Consider the following 18,661-nt stretch of genomic DNA (forward strand, 5'->3'; position numbering starts at 1 on the left):
TCAAATTCATGACTGTAATCATGTGCTAACCTAAAATGAATTTGCTCTAACACTTTTCCTTCCACTTTGCAATTACTTTCTGAACTCTAGGGTGGTGTTTTGTCTTCTTTCCTGACCCGAAGTCACTTTAAAATGAAACATTTTGATTTGTATAACTTTGGCTTATATTCCTTATAGTAGTGTGATTCAAATATTTGTCAGTACACACACACACATTCTCAGTTTTTTTAGCAGAACACAAAAATAAGATCTGTAGAGCAATCAAGGAGAGACTGAATGTTCTCCATTTGAAACTTTTTCTCCCATCTCAGTTTTAAGAGATCGAGAGTGTGGGAGTGTGTGTGTGTGTGTGTGTGTGTGTGTGTGTGTGTGTGTGTTAGAAAAAGGGAATAAGACATAAAAAGAAGAGGAAAATAAGGATAGAGTCTTCAGGTGAATGGGGAGAAAGGGAGTGGAAGAAAGGGGTGGGGAAAAGAGAGGGAAAGGCAATGAGAGAAAGGAGTGAGAGGAGGGGGAGAGAGAGAGAGAGAGAGAGAGAGAGAGAGAGAGAGAGAGAGAGAGAGAGAGAGAGAGAGAGAGAGATTGAGAGAGAACTGAGGGAGACAGAAGGGGAGAGAGACAGAGAGGATAGGGAGGGACAGGAAGGAGAGGGAAGGAGACTGAGAGAAAGAAGAAAGAGGGAGGAGGAGAGAAAGAAGAAAGGGAGGGAGAAAGCGGACAGGAGTCAGAGAGAAAGGAGAGGGAGGGAGAGAGGAAATGAGAGAGAACAAGAGAAAGGGGATGGGAAAGAAAGGAAGAAAGATTGCTTTATAGCTGCTACGACTGCAGTCAGAAATAGCATATGTAATAACTACCGTGAGCTGTATACTATCTACAAGCCGAGACCAGATTTTGTTCACTTTTATTTATTAATTAGTTACTAAGGGGGAAAGAGATGACAGCTGGTTCCATCTTCTTCTACATCTTGATCATTGGAAAATACTGTAAGTATGCTTAGCATTTTATTTATATATACTTTAGCATGTCATGAACTGGGCACATTTACATGAATATTTATGACTTCATTTATGTTAGTAAGATAAAAATGCATGAGGGGGGAGGGGGAGAATGCTCAAACTTGCTCTCTTCAAGATTATTCCTCTTAATGAATTTCTATGTTCATATAATTTGCAATCTATTGCCAGAGTTGATCATTGTGTAAAGCATGGTTAAAAATCCATCTAATGCTTTATTTTATGCCTGCCTGTTTGTGTGTTCTATATTAGTTGTAATTAATAAGGAAATGCTTTTTTAAAAAGAGTAAAGATATTTGAAGAAGTTATATCTAAGCAATATTACTGATAGTTTATGCTGGAGTAAATGGTCAGAAATATTTCCGTTGGGAAATGTCTTATTTTGCCCCCTTCTTTATGACTTTAATATCTTATTTGTGATTACTGTTGGAAGGATGTCTGCATATCATGCCTCTGTCTAAACAAGAGTTTCTCACTCTCCATTTAGCCACAGACACACGGTAACACACCAGGAATCATTTAAACCACTGCCGTGAGCTCTGAGCAATCCCTTTCACTCTGCTGCTATAAAGGCACACTGTGCTTTCTCTAGCCAGTTATTTACTTTTCAGGAAACCTTTTCTGCGGAAGGGAAAGCTCTGTTTTGCATGAACCACATCTGAATGAATGTGGATATCCCTATAGAATCGCGTGCCTAGTTTCATTTCTATCTTAGAAAAAAATAAGGCACCGAAGGACAGATGGCAAGGCATGCAGGGCCAGTCAACAGAGGGCAGGAAAGTTTCTCAGCACCCTGAACACCTGGTAACAAATAATGTTTGGATCTTAAGAAATTCACAACTGACAAGAGTGTTGCTATTTCTGTAATTAACCTTCATATACTGGCCAAGAGTTGATTTATATATTCAGCCTTAAAACTCAGGGTGGCATTATTGCCACTGCTTGGGAAGTGGGATGGGCAGGGATAAAGATGAGAAGCACTTTTTTGGATGACTTTAATCTCATTCCCCTACTTCTGATTGGGGGCAAGCAGAAGCGTACCTCTTGCCACCGTCCCCTCCTCTTCCCTCCTCTTTCTTTCTATCACCATCCACCCTCCACCCCAAAGTTGGAGCTGCAAGGTGGACAGGGTAGAGGAAGCATGGTCAGTTAGAAGATGTCAACAGTGGTGAAAAACTTTATTCCATGATGGTGGAAAACAAATCTGGCTAAATTCTTTGTTTGCCACCACCACACCACAGCTCCATCTTGATTATTGCCACTTCCATTTCACATATAGAAAAAATAAGGTACATAGCAAATATGTCCCATAGCATAGACTAGACCTAGAAAGGCTCTAAGAAATCATCCAGTCCAGGGGTTTATAACTATTTTTGTGTCACAGACCCCTTTGATAATCTGGTGCAACCAATGAGTCTCTTCTCAGAATAATATAGAATATAATATATAATAATATATCTAAATGCATAAAATTTAAATAAACAAAATAAATTTTTAAAAAGGGGGGCAGCTAGGTGGCACAGTGGATATAGCACCGGCCCTGGATTCAGGAGTTCCTGAGTTCAAATCCAGCCTTAGACACTTGACACTTATTATCTGTGTGACCCTAGGCAAGTCACTTAACCCCCATTGCCACACACAAAAATAAATAAATAAACAAAATTAATTTTAAAAAATTAAATGCATAAAATACATAGGATTAAAAAAGAAAACCAATTATATTGATATTCAGTAATCTATATATTTTCCAAAGTTCATGAACCTCAAGTTAAGAACCCTTGATCTAGTCCAACCCCCTGTTTTAGATAAAGACACTGAGATCAATGAAGTTAAGCAACTCGTCCAAGGTCACACAGGAGACCCAAGTATCAGAAATGGAGAGGTTTCTGCTTACAGCCTAGAGTTTGAATAGCTTTTGATAATATTTGAGACATCAGTAACAGCACCAAAATCTCCAGTGAATTTTCCATTTCCTTCTAATATGCATTTTCCATTATATGAACAAGATAAGCAGGGGCAGCGAGTTGGTGCAGTGGATAGAGCACTGACCCTGGATTCAGGAGGACCAGAGTTCAAATGAGGCCTCAAACACTTGACACTTACTAGCTGTGTGACCCTGGGCAAGTCACTTAACCCCAATTGCCTCACCAAAAAAAAAAAAAAAAAAAGATAAGCAGGAAAATTTTTTATATACAACATAGCAATGATATAAATATCCTAGGCTTGGAGTCAGAAAACCTGTGTTTCAGTCCTTGACTCTGGTATGTGACCTCATCTCCTTGAGCCTCAATGTTGTCTGTAAAATGGAGGGTCCTATATGCTCCACCAAATTCATGGGTTGGCATGAAGAAAATGATCGTTATTAACTGTGAAACTCCAAGTTAATGTGAGAGATAATGATGAAGGTGGGGGCGAACAAGAATTCAGGAGTGTTTGAAATGTATTGGGGAAATTTCAGAAGCAACTTTGGCTAAATGAATCATACCAATCATTTCAGGCTTTGCACCTTGTAGGGCTTCAAAACTTGCTGAATGAATAAAGGAATGTTAAATAAGAAAATGTTTTCATTTGTTAAACCCTCTAACAATTAATTGGGGAAGGAGAGGGAGTTCTTTATTTCTGGTTAGTGGACACAGTACGAAATAAAAGTAATCATTGACTCCAATTGTTGTTCCCTCTTTATGACCACTTATGGACTCTTCAAGAGGGGAGAGATTCAGGGAACCAGCAAAAAGGCAGGAGTATTCAAAATGTCATGTGAAGGGGTGTTGGACACTCCTGTCATAGCCTGATATTAAATCTCATCCATAAAGCTGCATTCTTTTAAGTCTTGAAAGATTTTTAGGCTTCCAAAAAGCCATATTTAAAATAACAATCTTATGGAATAATTTTATCTTGAGTTTGTATGCGATGATGGTTTATGAAAACGTTTGCATGCATAGTCATAAAAGCTCACACATATATAGAACTTTATTGTTTACAAAGCTCTTCCCTCATGAAAACCTTATTTGATAAGCAGTACAAGAATCCCTATTCCCATTCAACTCATGAGGAAGCTGAGATTCACAGAGAATTAGTGATGTTCACATGGGTATACTAATAGTAAATGACTAAGGCAGTCTTGAACATGTCTTCTACATTTCCCACTACACCACACATTTGGTCATCATAGTCCTGCAAAATAGACAATATTGTTCCCCGGCCACCATTATAGAGAAAGAGAAACTGAGGCTCAGCTAGGTTAAGTGACATTGTTATAAGATCACAGAGTGCAATTGAACCCAGGACTTCCATGACTCAGGATCATAGCTTTAGATATAGAAGACATATAGGAGATAACATAGTCAAATGGACTCCTTTTACAAAGGAGGACACTGGGGTGAGGAAATACAAAGGGTTTTGCCAATTTCACTCAGATAGTAAGTGAAAGAGTCAGAATTTGAACCCAAGTCCCCTGATTCCCTTTCCAAGGTTCTTTCTACTGCATCAGGCTACCACCACATGAGATCCATAAGCCTTTGTCAGCTAACACCTTAGTTGTAGGCTAACACTAGGTGGATTTAGCAAAAATGGGGCATGGAGTAGTGGTAGGAAGCCCAAGAAGGAACCAGGGTGAGAAACTAGAAAGTAGGAAGAGGACTCTAATAAGAGAGATTGGGAGGGGCAGCTAGGTGGTGCAGAGCATGGACCCTGGAGTCAGGAGGACCTGAGTTCAAGTCTGGCCTCAGACACTTGACACTTACTCCTTGGGCAAGTCACTTAACCCTAATTGCTGAGAGAGAGAGAGAGAGAGAGAGAGAGAGAGAGAGAGAGAGAGAGAGAGAGAGAGCGAGAGCGAGAGATTGGGAGGTTAGGGGGAAGGGCTGAGAGAGGGAAGAGAAAGTGGGGAAATAATATCCCCAAGACAGGTAGCCTGTTTCAAAATTTGGGGCTGTTGCTACTGTTCCCCTGCTTTGAAGAGCTAATTAATCCAGAAAGTAGAAGGCTATACAAGAGGTTAGGCCACAGTTTATTCCTGTTCACATAGATTTACTCTTTTTACCATCTGGCTACTGTGTTCCCTTTAGAAAATTCATCTCCAGACACCGGCATATCTGTCTACTGTTTAGTCTGGCTGCTTGCAATGTTCCTTTATAGTCATGAATAGGGAGGAGGCATTCCTGGGCAGGAATGTAGCTTATTTTGATTTACACATGCAAAAGGAGAAAAATTGGGTTACTTGCCTACCCCAGGAAAGGAAAAATAAAATATTTTCTTTTCCAAAGAAAACTGCAGATGTATCCCTTCTTGCATTTTACTTTTCTATTTTATTGGGTTGTGCTAAAAATTTTGTAGTGCTCAGTCTTTTCACCTGTAATCATATTTTTAATCTTCAGGGGAAAAGGAAATTTGAGATATCTTCATAAAACATCATTGTCAGCACTTTCTTTTCTGCCCAATTAAATTAACAAGGAGGTGTATGGTATTATATTTGTGAAGAAAATAATTTCTTAGGCATCTGGCTTTGCATCAGAATAAAATAAAACTAGTTAGGGAAAATTCAATTAACTGGAATGTTTATGGAATGAAATGTTCCGGTTAATTGGATTTTCTCCCTAAAGTGTTATGCTTGATAACCATAAATGCTTCTTATATCACTCCTGCTGATGAATATTTTTCTAAGATCTTAAAATTAGGAGGAACCTCAAGAGACCATCTGTGCCAGCTTCTTATGCAGGGCAAGAAAATTTGTAGGAGCATGGGTTTTGTGTCATTTGAAATTATATGGGGGAGCCTATCTCTGTCCCAAGTTTTAGGGAACTTAGCTGGGGTTTCTAATACATTGCTACTTATAAATTAGAAGCTTTAGCATCAGAGTTGGGCATTAAGCATTTATTAAAGCATATTAAATATTAGTAAAGAGTGACACGTGCCTCAGAAAGTTCAGAAGGGAGAGAGGGCCATGGCTGCTATGCTTGAGCCCCAGGCCAAGAGAGAGAGAGTGAGTGTAAGCTTCCTGAGGGTCTGGAGGAAAGGCGGCCCTTACACTGCTCCAAGCTAATTGGCTAGCATCATTCAAATCTCTTGGTTTACTGAACTTGAGGGTGGTCCATGAGCAGTATGTGCTGAAGTCAGAGTGCAGAGGACAGACCCTCTGAGGGGAAAGGTTTTCAGGTGGGTGTGGTTTCAATCTCTATTGTCTGTATTCAGAGTCTTAGGTCCAACTTTACTGACTCTGGTCAAGGCTCCGGAGTTAGGCCCTCGAGTAGGGGCTTCTGGGAGCCCCAAAACCCAATATTTTCTCACAGTTTAGAGATGGAAGATACCTTGGTCAACTAATCCAACTGGCTCATTCAACAGACAAAGATAACTAAAGCCTTGAGAGAGTAAGTGACATCAAAAGTCACACAGAGAGTTAGGGGTAGAATGGAGGTCTAAATCCAGGACTCTTGCCTCCTAGTGCCAGCCCAAGACCACGTGGCCTCCATCTATCAGAGAAGCTCTGCTTTCATTAAGTTTAATAGAATTTCAAGGGCTATATTTTGTTGAAATAAAACTTCAAATACTTTATTAGGGCTGTGATCTCATTGTTGTGGGAATTCCCTCTGCCAGTGCAGATCACAATCTCTCTGTTAATTTGCCATGCCAGTAAAACTTCCCTGTCACCCAGTGGCCAGTTGATAAGTCCCCTAGTTTCCAGATAGCAGTGCATCACCTTCCATGTACCAGCCTTTTTAGGTGGGTAAGATCCTCATGTGACATATAAGAATCCTTGGACTCTGAAGGGTTATTTCTGAGAAATACAAGCTCTACTGGGTCTTACCAAGTCATAGATTCCTGATTAAAACTAACAACGTATTTTTTTGGGGGGGCAATGAGAGTTAAGTGACTTGCCCAGAGTCACACAGCTAGTAAATGTCAAGTGTCTGAGGCTGGATTTGAACTCAGGTCCTCCTGAATCCAAAGCCAGGGCTTTATCCACTGCACCACCTAGCTGCCCCCAAAGTATTTTTTAATGACGGGTTTTTACAGTGCCCTATGGTCATGATTATGAGTAGCAATGATCAATGGACAATACTGTAAGTGTGGGAAGGTGGATAAGATTTGGCTGAACCCTGGAAGTCACTTTATTTTAATAAATACCAGAGATCAGCTTGTTCTTGTCTATTTATAATAAAAGAGAAATGAAAAAGAAAAAGTAGGTGGAGGTTATGTGTGCTCTCACTAATTGAGGTTTGATGATACCTGTATAGCCCTGATTTAGCCTTTTGTAGGGAAGGCATGCTGGGAAGTCTGGTGAGCCACTAGACCACTAGAACTTTGTGTTTACATACAGATGTACATGCTCATAAGATCATAGGGTTAGAGAGAGAAAGGCCCTCAAAAGTCAATGAAAGGGGGGCGGCTAGGTGGCACAGTGGATAAAGCACCGGCCCTGGATTCAGAAGTACCTGAGTTCAAATCCGGCCTCAAACACTTGACACTTACTAGCTGTGTGACCCTGGGCAAGTCACTTAACCCCCATTGCCCCGCAAAAAAAAAAAAAAAAATTAAAAAAAAAAAAGTCAATGAAAGACCCTTTGAGGTGATCTAATCCAACTTTGTCATTTTACAGATGAGGTAAGCCATGCCCAGGGAGCTGATGTGATTATCCTTATCTCTGTCCCACTCCATCCACAGTAGAATGTCACCTACTCCGGAAAACAGTTTTACTTTTATGAGGGTCTCCAGCACCTAGCAGAAGGTTTTCCTTGCACATAGTAAATGTGAGGTGTGCCCTTTTTTCACCTCCTACATCAAGTGCATAACAGTCAGTTGTTGACTAGAAATTAATGTAATTGCCTCTGAATGCATTTTATTAGATTTTATAAAACTAAAAATTTAAAAAAAAAAAGAATTTTCTTTTCCTGTTTCACCAACAAATCATAGGAACACAGATTTAGATCTAGAAGGGAGCTTAGAGATCAGCTAGCTTAACCTTCTTGTTTCAGATCTGGAGACAGATCTGGAGACTTGGGTTCGAATTCTACCTCTAACACTTGCGATTTGGGTGATCTAAAGCCAGTCACATAATCTCCCTGGGCTTCAGTTTGCTCATCTATAAAATGGGGGAGCTGGACCAAATGGCTTCTGAGGTCCCTTTCAGCTCTGAATTCTATGAATTCTATGCTCCTGTGATCAATCAATCAGTCAATCACCAATCATTTTTAAGTGTTTACTAAGTACCACGTATTAGGAACATAGAGATGAGGAAGCCCCTGAAAAGTTAAATGATTTGTTCATGGTCACACAGGTAGCAAGCAAATAGCAGAGACAAGTACCCTGGTCCTCTAACTACTAAAGTTCTTTCCACTACATTCTCATTCTCTCCTCTCCTCTCCTCTCCCCTACCCTCCTCTCCTCTCCTCTCCTCTCCTCTCCTCTCTCTCTCTCTCTCTCTCTCTCTCTCTCTCTCTCTGCCTCTCTCTCTCTCTCTCTGTCCCTTTCTCTTGTCCTCCCTTCTTTCTCCCCATCTCCATCTCTGTCTCTCTCTTGTTGTTCCTTCTCCCTCTCTCTCCCTCTCTCTCTCCCCTTCTCCCTCTTTCCTCCTTCTCTCCTTTTCTCTCTCCTCTCTCCACCTCTTTTCCCCCTCCCTCCTTCCTTTTCTATCTGTTTCTGTTGTTCTCTATCTCTCACCGTCTCCTCCCTCTCCTTCTTTCTCTCTCTCCCTCCCTCTGTCCTCCTGCTCCTCCTCTTCCATCTTCTTCTTCTCCCCATCCTCTTCTCCCAGCCACATTACTCCTTAGTGAATGCCATTAGTTAAAAAGACTCTTTCCTCAAACATAAAACCATTCTTAATTACAATTTGTTCTCTCCTGTTTTCTCATTTCCTACCTTGCATTGTCTTTTGAATGGTCTTTTCTGAATCTCAAATGTCCAAGGCCAGGACATATTTGAGAGTAAAGTGGGAAGACGGTGGAGGCAATGCCGCATTAAAATAGGACAGGGTTTTGTCAGAGGTCACTTAAATATGTCAGATGTCTCCAGATTTACTGTCCTTAATAATCTGATTTGTGTACACCCACCCCCGAGTTTAATTAATTTTTTGCAAGCAGTCAAATCCCAGGATTGCATAGACACAATCTTGCATCCTTGAGATTGCTCCCCACTTACCACTTTCAAGACTTTAAAATGAGAAGATGGTCAATGGAGTGGTTATAGCATTAGAGCTGAAGAGGGAGTCAGATAGAAAAATAGCCCATTCCAGTCCCCCAGAGCTCCACCTTCCCATCTCCTGCTCACTAGTCTCCATTGAGACTAAGACAGGTCACCTTCAGTAAGGAAATGAGCTTTCTGAATTCTGTAACCTCTTCGATAACAAACAGCACAGTGGAGTGGAGCTCTTCCTAATAAAATCGGCTCCCCTGCAGTTTAGTGTGTTTAAATGTATTCGACATGCTTTTTGTTCACATCAAGTTCCATTCTGCTTTGAATTCTCTGTGTACTGTTTTTGACCTTAAAGCCCACTGCTCAAAAGTACTTACACAGAGCACTCAGGGAGTGTCCTGTCTCCTAGAAAGGGAGACGAGTGCTGCTTCACAGGTAGAGGAAGGGAATGTCAGGATAGAGACCAATGAATATTCTTTTTTTTTTTTTTTAACAGGGCAATGGGGTTAAGTGACTTGCCCAGGGTGACACAGCTAGTAAGTGTTAAGTGTCTGAGGTCGGATTTGAACTCAGGTCCTCCTGACTCCAGGGCCAGTGCTCTAACCACTGCCCTACCTAGCTGCCCCCTGAATATTCTTAATGTGGCTCACAACAGCCCTCTGACTTTTGCCCACATCCAAGGAAACTCTGGCTCCTGCTTCTCCCAAACCAGGACCACAGCTCAGAAAAGGGCTCATATTTAAATCCACTGACAGTTGAGAAAACTCTTCCCTTCTATCAGAAGGGCAACCAAAACTGTCCCCCTAATCTCTGATGGATCCCACCTTGTGCAAGGATCTACATGGGTCATATGGAGGCCTCACAATGGGGAGGCCAGTGAGGACACTTTGCTCCTCAATCTCATGACTCTATAATATTTATTACTCTTTAGGGCCTGTCTCCCTGTTTCTGCCTCTCTTTTTGTTCTCTCTGTCTCTCCCTTCCTGTATATGCCTCTACCCTCTGATTTTTTCTGAGTTTCTGTTTCTCTCTGTGTGTCTCTCCTTCTGTCTCCTCTGTCTCTGTCTCTGTCTCTGTTTTTCTCTCTGTCTCTCTCTCTCTGTCTCTCTCTCTGTCTCTGTCTCCCTCTGTCTCCTCAGTCTCTCTCTCTGTTTCTCTCTCTGTCTCTGTCTCCCTCTGTCTCCTCTGTCTCCTCTGTCTCTCTCTCTCTGTCTCTCTCTCTCTCTTTCTTATCTTCCCCCTCCCCACTCTGCCTAGTGCCATCCCCTTCTCTCCTGGGGATATATTCTCCGTAGGCCTCTCTCTAGGACCTTTATGACTCACTACTGCTATCTCCTCTTTATCACCCAGCTTCTGTGTTCCTTGCCTTTTCTCTCCCTGAGGCTCCACTTCCTAAGGCTTTCCTGGTCAAAGTTTCTCTTATCAAGGCTCACTTTTTTCAAGGAATTTTTGTTTTGTTTTGTTTTGTTTTGGTGAGGCAATTGGGTTTAAGTGACTTGCCCAGGGTCACACAGCTAGTAAGTGTCAAGTGTCTGAGGCTGGATTTGAACTTAGGTCCTCCTGACTCCAGGGCCGATGCTCTATCCACTGTGCCACCTAGCTGTCCCTTTTCAAGGAATTTTTAACCCAGGCCTCTCACTGGGTCCTTGGTATTATTTAAGCTGGTACTACCTAGAGTTCCCTACAATATACTTACCTCTATTCCTCATAGCCCATGGCAACTCCACCTGAAACTTGAACCTTGCCCAGCATCTCAGGATGTACCAATATAGTCCTAGATTTAAAGGTACCAAGACAGAGGCTCACATGCAATAAAAGCTAACTCTGAGGCTCATTTATCATATATGAAACAAACAAAAACTATTTTGAAGATGCTTATGTCCTATTGCCTCATTGTCATTCAAGGTATAACTATCTGTTCTAGTTCCAAGTTATAAAGTAGTGCTTGCAATTCTCTTACCATCCCCCCCCCCATTTTACATAATGAATCAGATTCAGCTGGGACAGGGAGAGAAGTTGGAGATTATACTAAAACAGAAAAAGGGACGTGGAGTCCATGCCCATATATGCCAGCCACCTTTTAATACACCATGAATAGGACAGATACAAATAAACAGGGATTAATAGAATCCCTTTGTCTTCAGAAATTGCATTTAGTGATTCTTCTATCGGTCCAGCTGTTTTTGGGGGAGTTAATCTCAGATCTGAAGTCTGAGTGGACCAGACAAATTTAAGGGTTTTAGAATTTTTAAATAATTATATTCAATTGATCTGCCAGGTCTTTAGCATTCCGCCCAGTTCCCTCTGGAAGAAGGAGCCCAAAAAGGGCAAACCCAATCATAAAACCAAGCACCTTCCTCTCAACCACCTTGTAAGGTAGGTACTGGAAGTATTATCAACATTTTACAGATGAGGAAAGTGAGGGCCAAACTGTCAAAGGGGCTTGCCTGGGATAGCAGTGAAGTTTCTCCTACATCCTATCTCATCTCTCTTCTTTTTAAAACACTTAGAGTCGGGGTAGCCTTTCATTTTGCTGATTGGCATTTAAAACGCCTCAATCTGCCTCCCCACTTACCTCTCCAGATGTTTCAAATTACTCCCCTTCAAATGCTCTACATTCCAACCAAATTGGCCTACCACTGTTCCTTGAACTGGGCATGTCTTCTCTACCACCATGCTTTTAAACAGACTGTAAAGCATGCTGGGAATCCTTCCCCTTTGCTCCTTCATGTCTCAGAATTCCTATTTTACTTCAGAGCTCGGTTCAGACACGACCCCTTCCATCAAGCCTCTCTCGATTCTCCCCACTTGTTAGCACTATTACCTCCTGAAATTACTTTGTATAGACATTGTACATCCCCACTAGAATGTTAAATTGCTTAAGGATAGGACTGTATTGTTCTTGTCTTTCAACTATTTGTTGAATTGGATTAGATTGAATTGAATTGAAGCTAATCAACAAAGTGTCCTGGCTTTATGATAAATTATTTGGCTTGCTTGTTTTGCTGAGCTGGTATTATAAGTCTTCCACCGGCCTCCCTTCCCCCTCCCTCACCTTGGCAACATAAGGACCCACTTTCAAGTGCGCCTGTCAAGTCACTCCTGCTTTGTAGTGGTAATGGGTGATGATACACTTTATTCCATTTTGCCAATCTGGAATTGGAGCTTGGTGAAATAGAACATGCAAATAGATGTGAACGGGTATCAATTTATGTTTAAAATATGCAAATAAATGTCCATGAATTGACTGCAGAGAAATCAGATTATTTTACCTATTATGTGATCTGTGAGTTTATTCAAGTCACACAGGCTTCAAATTTGAAAATAATCAAAGATCATTAATAAAGTTCCTGGGCACTGACTTCTAAAACAGGTCATTATTCATTGTCATTCATTGTTTAAGATTATATATAACCTTTTTTTCTTGCCCTTCATTACTCCTTTCCAAACTGAATGGGGACATTAGTCCTCTCTTTAACTATCCTGAAAACTGACACACCTCTCTCTCAATTTCTTGATAATTTAATACTTTCCCGGCTTAGATTGGAAACCTTTTACTTATCCATAGCCATCACCATTCTTGTTGTCTAGATTTTCTGACATTCCAGAGACTTCAAGGGCAAGCCTAGATTTATCAACATTTCCACTTCCCCAAATACTTTAAAACCAGGGGAAGTAAAAATATTGCTCATCAGGCTTGGTAGTACAGTGGATAGAGCTCTTGGCCTAGGGTCAGGAAGACCTCTGTTCAAATCCAGTCTCAGACATTTAATATGTGACTTTGGCCAAGTCCCCTTAACCACTGTCTGCCTCAGTTTCCATAACTACAAATTGGAAGTTGTAATAGCACCTTCCTCCCATGATTTTTTTTTTTGGTGGGGCAATGGGGTTAAGTGACTTGCCCAAAGTCACACAGCTAGTGAGTATCAACTGTCTGAGGCCAGATTTGAACTCAGGTCCTCATGAATCCAGGGCTGGTGCTTTATCTACTGTGCCACATAGCTGCCCCCTCCTCCCATGATTTTTATGAGGATCAAATGAGATATTTGTAAAGTATTAAGCACAGGACTTGACATATAGTAGGTGCTTAATAAATGGGTTTTTTTTCCTTCCTTCCTTTTGATTAGCTTCCCTTCCTTTAGCCTCCCTCATTATATCTTTATATTAATTGAAGTGGTTGGCTAATTTGTCAAGTTAAATTTAGAGCTTTATTTCCCTCCTATTAATTGCTATCCTTAACAGTAATCTGGTAAGTTTCCCGCACAGGAAATCATATTCCCTGACAAAAGAGATTGCTTTTCTGTGTTGGGCTTCAGTGTATTTTCCCAACAACTGAGTGATCATCCCTGGGGCTAGCAAAAAGTAAGTAGCTTTCTTATCAAGTCCTCGGCAATGGAAAATTCTCTCCTGACTTCTTCCTAGAATGTCTTATCCGGCTATCTTTAGGTTTCCTTCATTAACACACAGAGGAAGTTTCCTCTGCATGATTTCCAAGGATTCATTATGATTATGAAGAGACTTATTAAGCCCTTAATTGCAAGGGATGCTCTCTACATTTTGGAGGTAAAACAGAATTAAATAGAGCTGATGCCTGCCCTCTTGGCACTCACAAGCCAAGACAGACTTTCTAAAATTGAAATTGTTTAATCAATCAATCAACAGACATTTATAAAATACCTTCTGTGTGCCAAGTGATATGCTAGGCACTGAGATGATATAGTGTAGTAGAAAGAATCTTGGCTTTGGAGTCAAAATTTGGGTTCAGATCCTTCCTCTGCCATGTAAAACCTGTGTGCCACTGGACAGATTCCTTAGCCTCTCTGTGTCATAGTTCTTTGTCTAAAAAATGAAGGGGTTTGGGTCAGCTAGGTGGCGCAGTAGATAGAGCACTGGCCCTGGAGTCAGGAGGACCTGAGTTCAAATCTGGCCTCAGACACTTAACACTTATTAGCTGTGTGACCCTAGGCAAGTCACTTAACCTCAATTGCCTCACCCCCCCCCACCCAAAAAAATGAAGGGGTTTGATCAGAGGGCCTTTAAGCTCCCTTGTAACTCACAATCTATGATCCTATGATACAAAGATAAAAATAAAAGTCTCTGCTCTTAAAGAGCTTATATTTTAATAGGCAAACAACGTGAAAATATACAGGGGTGTGTGTATATGTGTGTTTGTATGTTTGTATGTACCTGTATACAGGTACATATACAAAAGGGACACAATAACCTGGATGAAATGTGAAATCATTAGTAGCTAGGTAAAACAAGAAAGGATTTATTCAAACATGGCACTTGAGATAGTTTTTATTTATTAATTCAATTTCATTTTATTTTCATGTCTTCATTCTCTCCTGTTCACCTGCATCTTCCCCTCCCATCTCCACCCCACTCCCCCAGAAAACAAACAAAAAATTTCATTACAAAGACATATAGTAAAACAAAACAAATTCTTACAGTGACCATGTCATTCATATATATATGTGTGTATATGTATACATATACATCTATACATACTTACATATATTATATGTATATTTTATATCTATATAGATAGATATAGATATAGATATATAGATATACCTTCATCGGCACTCCGAGTCCATCGTCCTTCTATATGGAGGTGGGAAGCATGTTTCATCACGAGTCCTCTAGAATTGTGATTGATTAATGCGTTGATCAGAGGTCCTAAGTCTTTCAAAATTTTTTATTTTTATAATATTGTTGTTATTGTATAAATTGTTCCCCTTGGCTGCAGCTAGGTGGTGCAGTGGATAAAGCACCAGCCCTGGATTCATGAGGACCTGACTTCAAATCTGACCTCAGACACTTGACACTAACTGTGTGACCCTGGGCAAGTCACTTAACCCTCATTGCCCCACAAAAATAAACAGATAGATAGATAGATAGAAAGATGATAGATAGATAGAAAGATGATAGATAGATAGATAAATTGCTCTCCTTATTCTGCTCACTTCATTTTATATCAATTCATACTAGTCTACTCAGTCTTCTCTGAAACCATCCCTTTCATCATTTCTTACAGCACAATACTGTTCCATCATATTCATATGCCCTAACTTGTTCAACCACTCCCCAATTGATGAGCACTCCCTTAGTTTCCAACACTTTGCTACTATAAAAAGAGCTGCTAGAAATATATTTTGACCATGTGAGTCCTTTTTTCTCTTTCTTTGCTATCTTTGGAATACAGATCCAGTTGCAGTATTACTGGGTCAAAATATAGACACAGTTTAAAAGTTCTTTGCGCATAGTCCCAAATAACTTTCCATCATGACTGGACTGGTTTACAGTCTCACCAACATAGCATTAATTTACCTGTTTTCCCACAGTCCCTCCAACATTTGTCATTTTTTTTTTTTGTCAAGTTGATGTCTGTGAGCCAGTACCTCAGAGTTGTTTTAATTTATATCCTGATATTAATGATTTAGCAACAGTGTCAAACTAAAATAGAAAGGGATCCCTGGCACTGCATATTGACTTAGAAAACATCAAATTAACATATATCTATGTAGAATTGTATTTTTATTTTGGTAAATATCTCCTAATTACATTTTAATCTAGTTCTGCTAAGGAGGTTCAAATGAGTTCGATACCTCTGATTTAGGGCACTGTTTTTACATGGCTTTTGATAGCTTGGATTTCTTCCTCTGAAAACTGCCTACTCATGTCCTTTCACCATTTATCCATTGAGAAATGGCTTCTATTCTTATAAATTTGAATCTGTTCCCTAAATATCATAGAAATGAGATCTTTATCAGAGAAACTTGCTATAAATATTTTCCCAATTTCCTGAATCTCTCATTTTTGCTAAATTGGTTTTGCTTGAGCACAAACTTTTTCATCTTATATAATCAAAATTATCTATTTTATCTCCAGTGAACCTCTTTGTTTCTTGATTGGTCTTGAATTCTTCCTCTATAGATCTGATAGGTAATTTCTTCCATGTTTCCTTAATTAGTAAGCCATCCTTTATGTCTAATTCATTTACTCATTTAGAGTTTGTCTTCGTATACAATATAAGATGTTAGTCTATACTTAGTTTCTACCATTCTGCTTTCTGGTTTTCCCAGGAGTTTTGGTCAAATAATGAGTTCTTGCCCCAATAACCGGAATCTTTGAGTTTACCAAACACTAGACTATTGTCCTCATCTCTTTATGTAGATTAGATACGTAAGCTGTTTTGCTGATCAACCTTTCTATTACCCAGAATCAAACTATTGTGATGATTATAATTTTGCAATATAATCTGATATACTTTTAAGCTCCTTTCCTTCCCATATTTTTCATTAATTCTCTTGATATTCTTGACCTTTTGTTTCTCCAGACAAATTTGGTTATTTTTCCTAGCTCTATAAAGTAATCCCTTGATACTTTGTCATAGCACTGAACATGTAAAGTAATTTAGGCAACACTGTCATTTTTATTACATTGACTCAGCCTACCCATGAACAATTAATATTTCTACAATTATTGAGATTTATCTTTGTGTAAAAAATATTTCATAACTGTGATCATGTAATTCCTGTGTGTATCTTGGCAGAAAGACTCCCAAGTATTGAAATACTATTTGAGCCAGGTTTTGAAAGAAATGAAATTTCTAAAAAATAGAGATGAAGAAAGAATGCATGCTAGGCCTGAGGGATAGCCAATGTAAAGCACAGAAATAGTAGATGGAGTGCAAATGTGCAACAGCAAAAAGGCTATTTTGACTAGATAGTAGAGTGGGGAGCAGGAGGGAATAGTGTTTTTAAAAGCTAGAAAGGTAAGCTGGGGTGGGTTATAAAGAACTTCAAATGACAAACAGAGGCTTTTGTATTTGATCCTAGAGGTAGGAGGGTGTTTATTGAGTAGAGGAGAGAGACAAACATGCACTTATACTTTAGGAAAATCATTCTGGTGGCAATGTAGATGGAGTGAAGCTGGGAGGGAGACTAGAGGCAAGTAGATGGGTGAGAGCCATGAAAAAGCATACAAGCAGCAAAATTAAAACATTAAAATAGCATAGGAGTGGATGGTGAGAAGCATCATTGTAGTATAGATAAGGAAGAAGTTAAGTAACTCTATGCTAGAGGCATAGAGGATCAATGATTCAAATCCACGGGAGCAGAGTTGGAAATAAAAATTTTGTACCTGAGGCGAGCAAGCAGGGTGTAGAAACCCAGGACTAGCCAGGTAAGGAATCTCACTTGGCATGCCCTCTGAAGAAGAGGAAGAAACACATCTGTAAGCTTCCTTCTTTTAACTAATTGCTGTTGCTAGCTAAGTGCTAAGCTGTGATGATCCTACCTGCTGAAGGACTTCACTGGAAATGCTATGGTACCTTCTAAATTCAGTGCCCTCAGGCAAAGTACAAGTTGCCCCTGACAAGTTCCAGATCTGAGGCAGGAAAGGGGATGAAGTACTGTTCCCCTCTCATCATTTTGGAGCAACACTGATTTCTCACATAAAGAAACAGGGCATGACACAGCTGATGGCAGATATAACAATGAAAGGCAAGTCAAATGAGGGGGCACAAGACCATCATCACCTTTGGTAACTATGCCAATGTATATGCCAAACACTTGACCAAGATTAATGGGTCTTTACAAAATGTTTTGCTGAGATATTAGGTCAGGAATTTGTATAACTTTCTTTGATTATGCAAATTTGTTACCACACTTTCAGAAGAATTAACTAGACTTGGAGATTTATAGATTTGTTCCCATTTTCAATAAAAACCTCATCAGTCAGGTCAATTTTTACAGAGTTGATAAATCAGAGGATAATTATTCACGTTACAAAAAGAATAGACTGATTTTGTAAATCAAAACCTGAGGCATTGAAATCAAAGAACTATGTTTTTAATCACAAAGAATGAATTCTTTTGGAAATATGAAAGGCAACATGGTATAATGGATGGAAGATTGGCCTTAGATTCAGGAAGATTTAAAGTCCTGCCTCAGTTGGACTCAACCCCACAGTGCTTCCAGACAAATCTTAAGTCAATAAATTGCCAACCTGCACCAATGAAGGGATTTTACACACCTAAAGTATCACTCTGGGGTTGGGGGGTGGGAAAGAAATTCCAATGCCAAAAAAAAAAAAAGTGGGGTGGAGATTGGGGTATGTAAGACATCTTGAACAAATTTAACTCTTAATTCCTATGTTATTAGAACCACAGCCTTACACTCCTTGAGCCTCATTTTCTCCTATTCTTCCAAGGCATTTGTCCAGACTAGTTTGTATTTTCTTTCCACTCATTTCACACAAATATGCCTGCATATCCATGTACACACTGTGCATTTTTATTTTTATCTCCCTTCTCTATTCTTATCTCTCTTTTCCTCTATGCTACTGTGCTAAATAACTCTAATCACAATTTTGGAGGCAACTATTCTCTCTAAAGCATGAGGGCATTAGCCCAAAATCTGCAAATTCCTGTGTGTACATGTTTTTTCCCCATGGCTTAACACTGTGCCTGGGACAGAGTCAGCATTCAAATGCTTGTTGAATTTCTGGCTCTG

The 18,661-nt window shown here is 39.9% G+C and overlaps 1 protein-coding gene across 2 annotated transcripts in view; it reads left to right on the plus strand.

The window, feature by feature from the left end:
- Nucleotides 1-362: 362 nt before the first annotated feature.
- The window catches only part of RXFP1 (relaxin family peptide receptor 1), a 182,481-nt gene continuing 164,182 nt past the window's right edge, over nucleotides 363-18,661 (plus strand). Inside the window, exons 1-2 of one of the 2 annotated variants that reach the window (XM_043972848.1) lie at nucleotides 363-432; nucleotides 917-983. In XM_043972848.1, coding sequence (XP_043828783.1) covers nucleotides 935-983 — 49 coding nt within the window. In that variant the 5' untranslated portion in view covers nucleotides 363-432; nucleotides 917-934. Of the gene's footprint in view, nucleotides 433-683; nucleotides 984-18,661 lie in introns of those variants that run through there. The other variant, XM_043972847.1, reaches the window with a different exon arrangement.

The sequence above is a fragment of the Dromiciops gliroides genome, chromosome 6 (genome assembly GCF_019393635.1).
Source record: "Dromiciops gliroides isolate mDroGli1 chromosome 6, mDroGli1.pri, whole genome shotgun sequence".
NCBI lineage: Eukaryota > Metazoa > Chordata > Mammalia > Microbiotheria > Microbiotheriidae > Dromiciops > Dromiciops gliroides.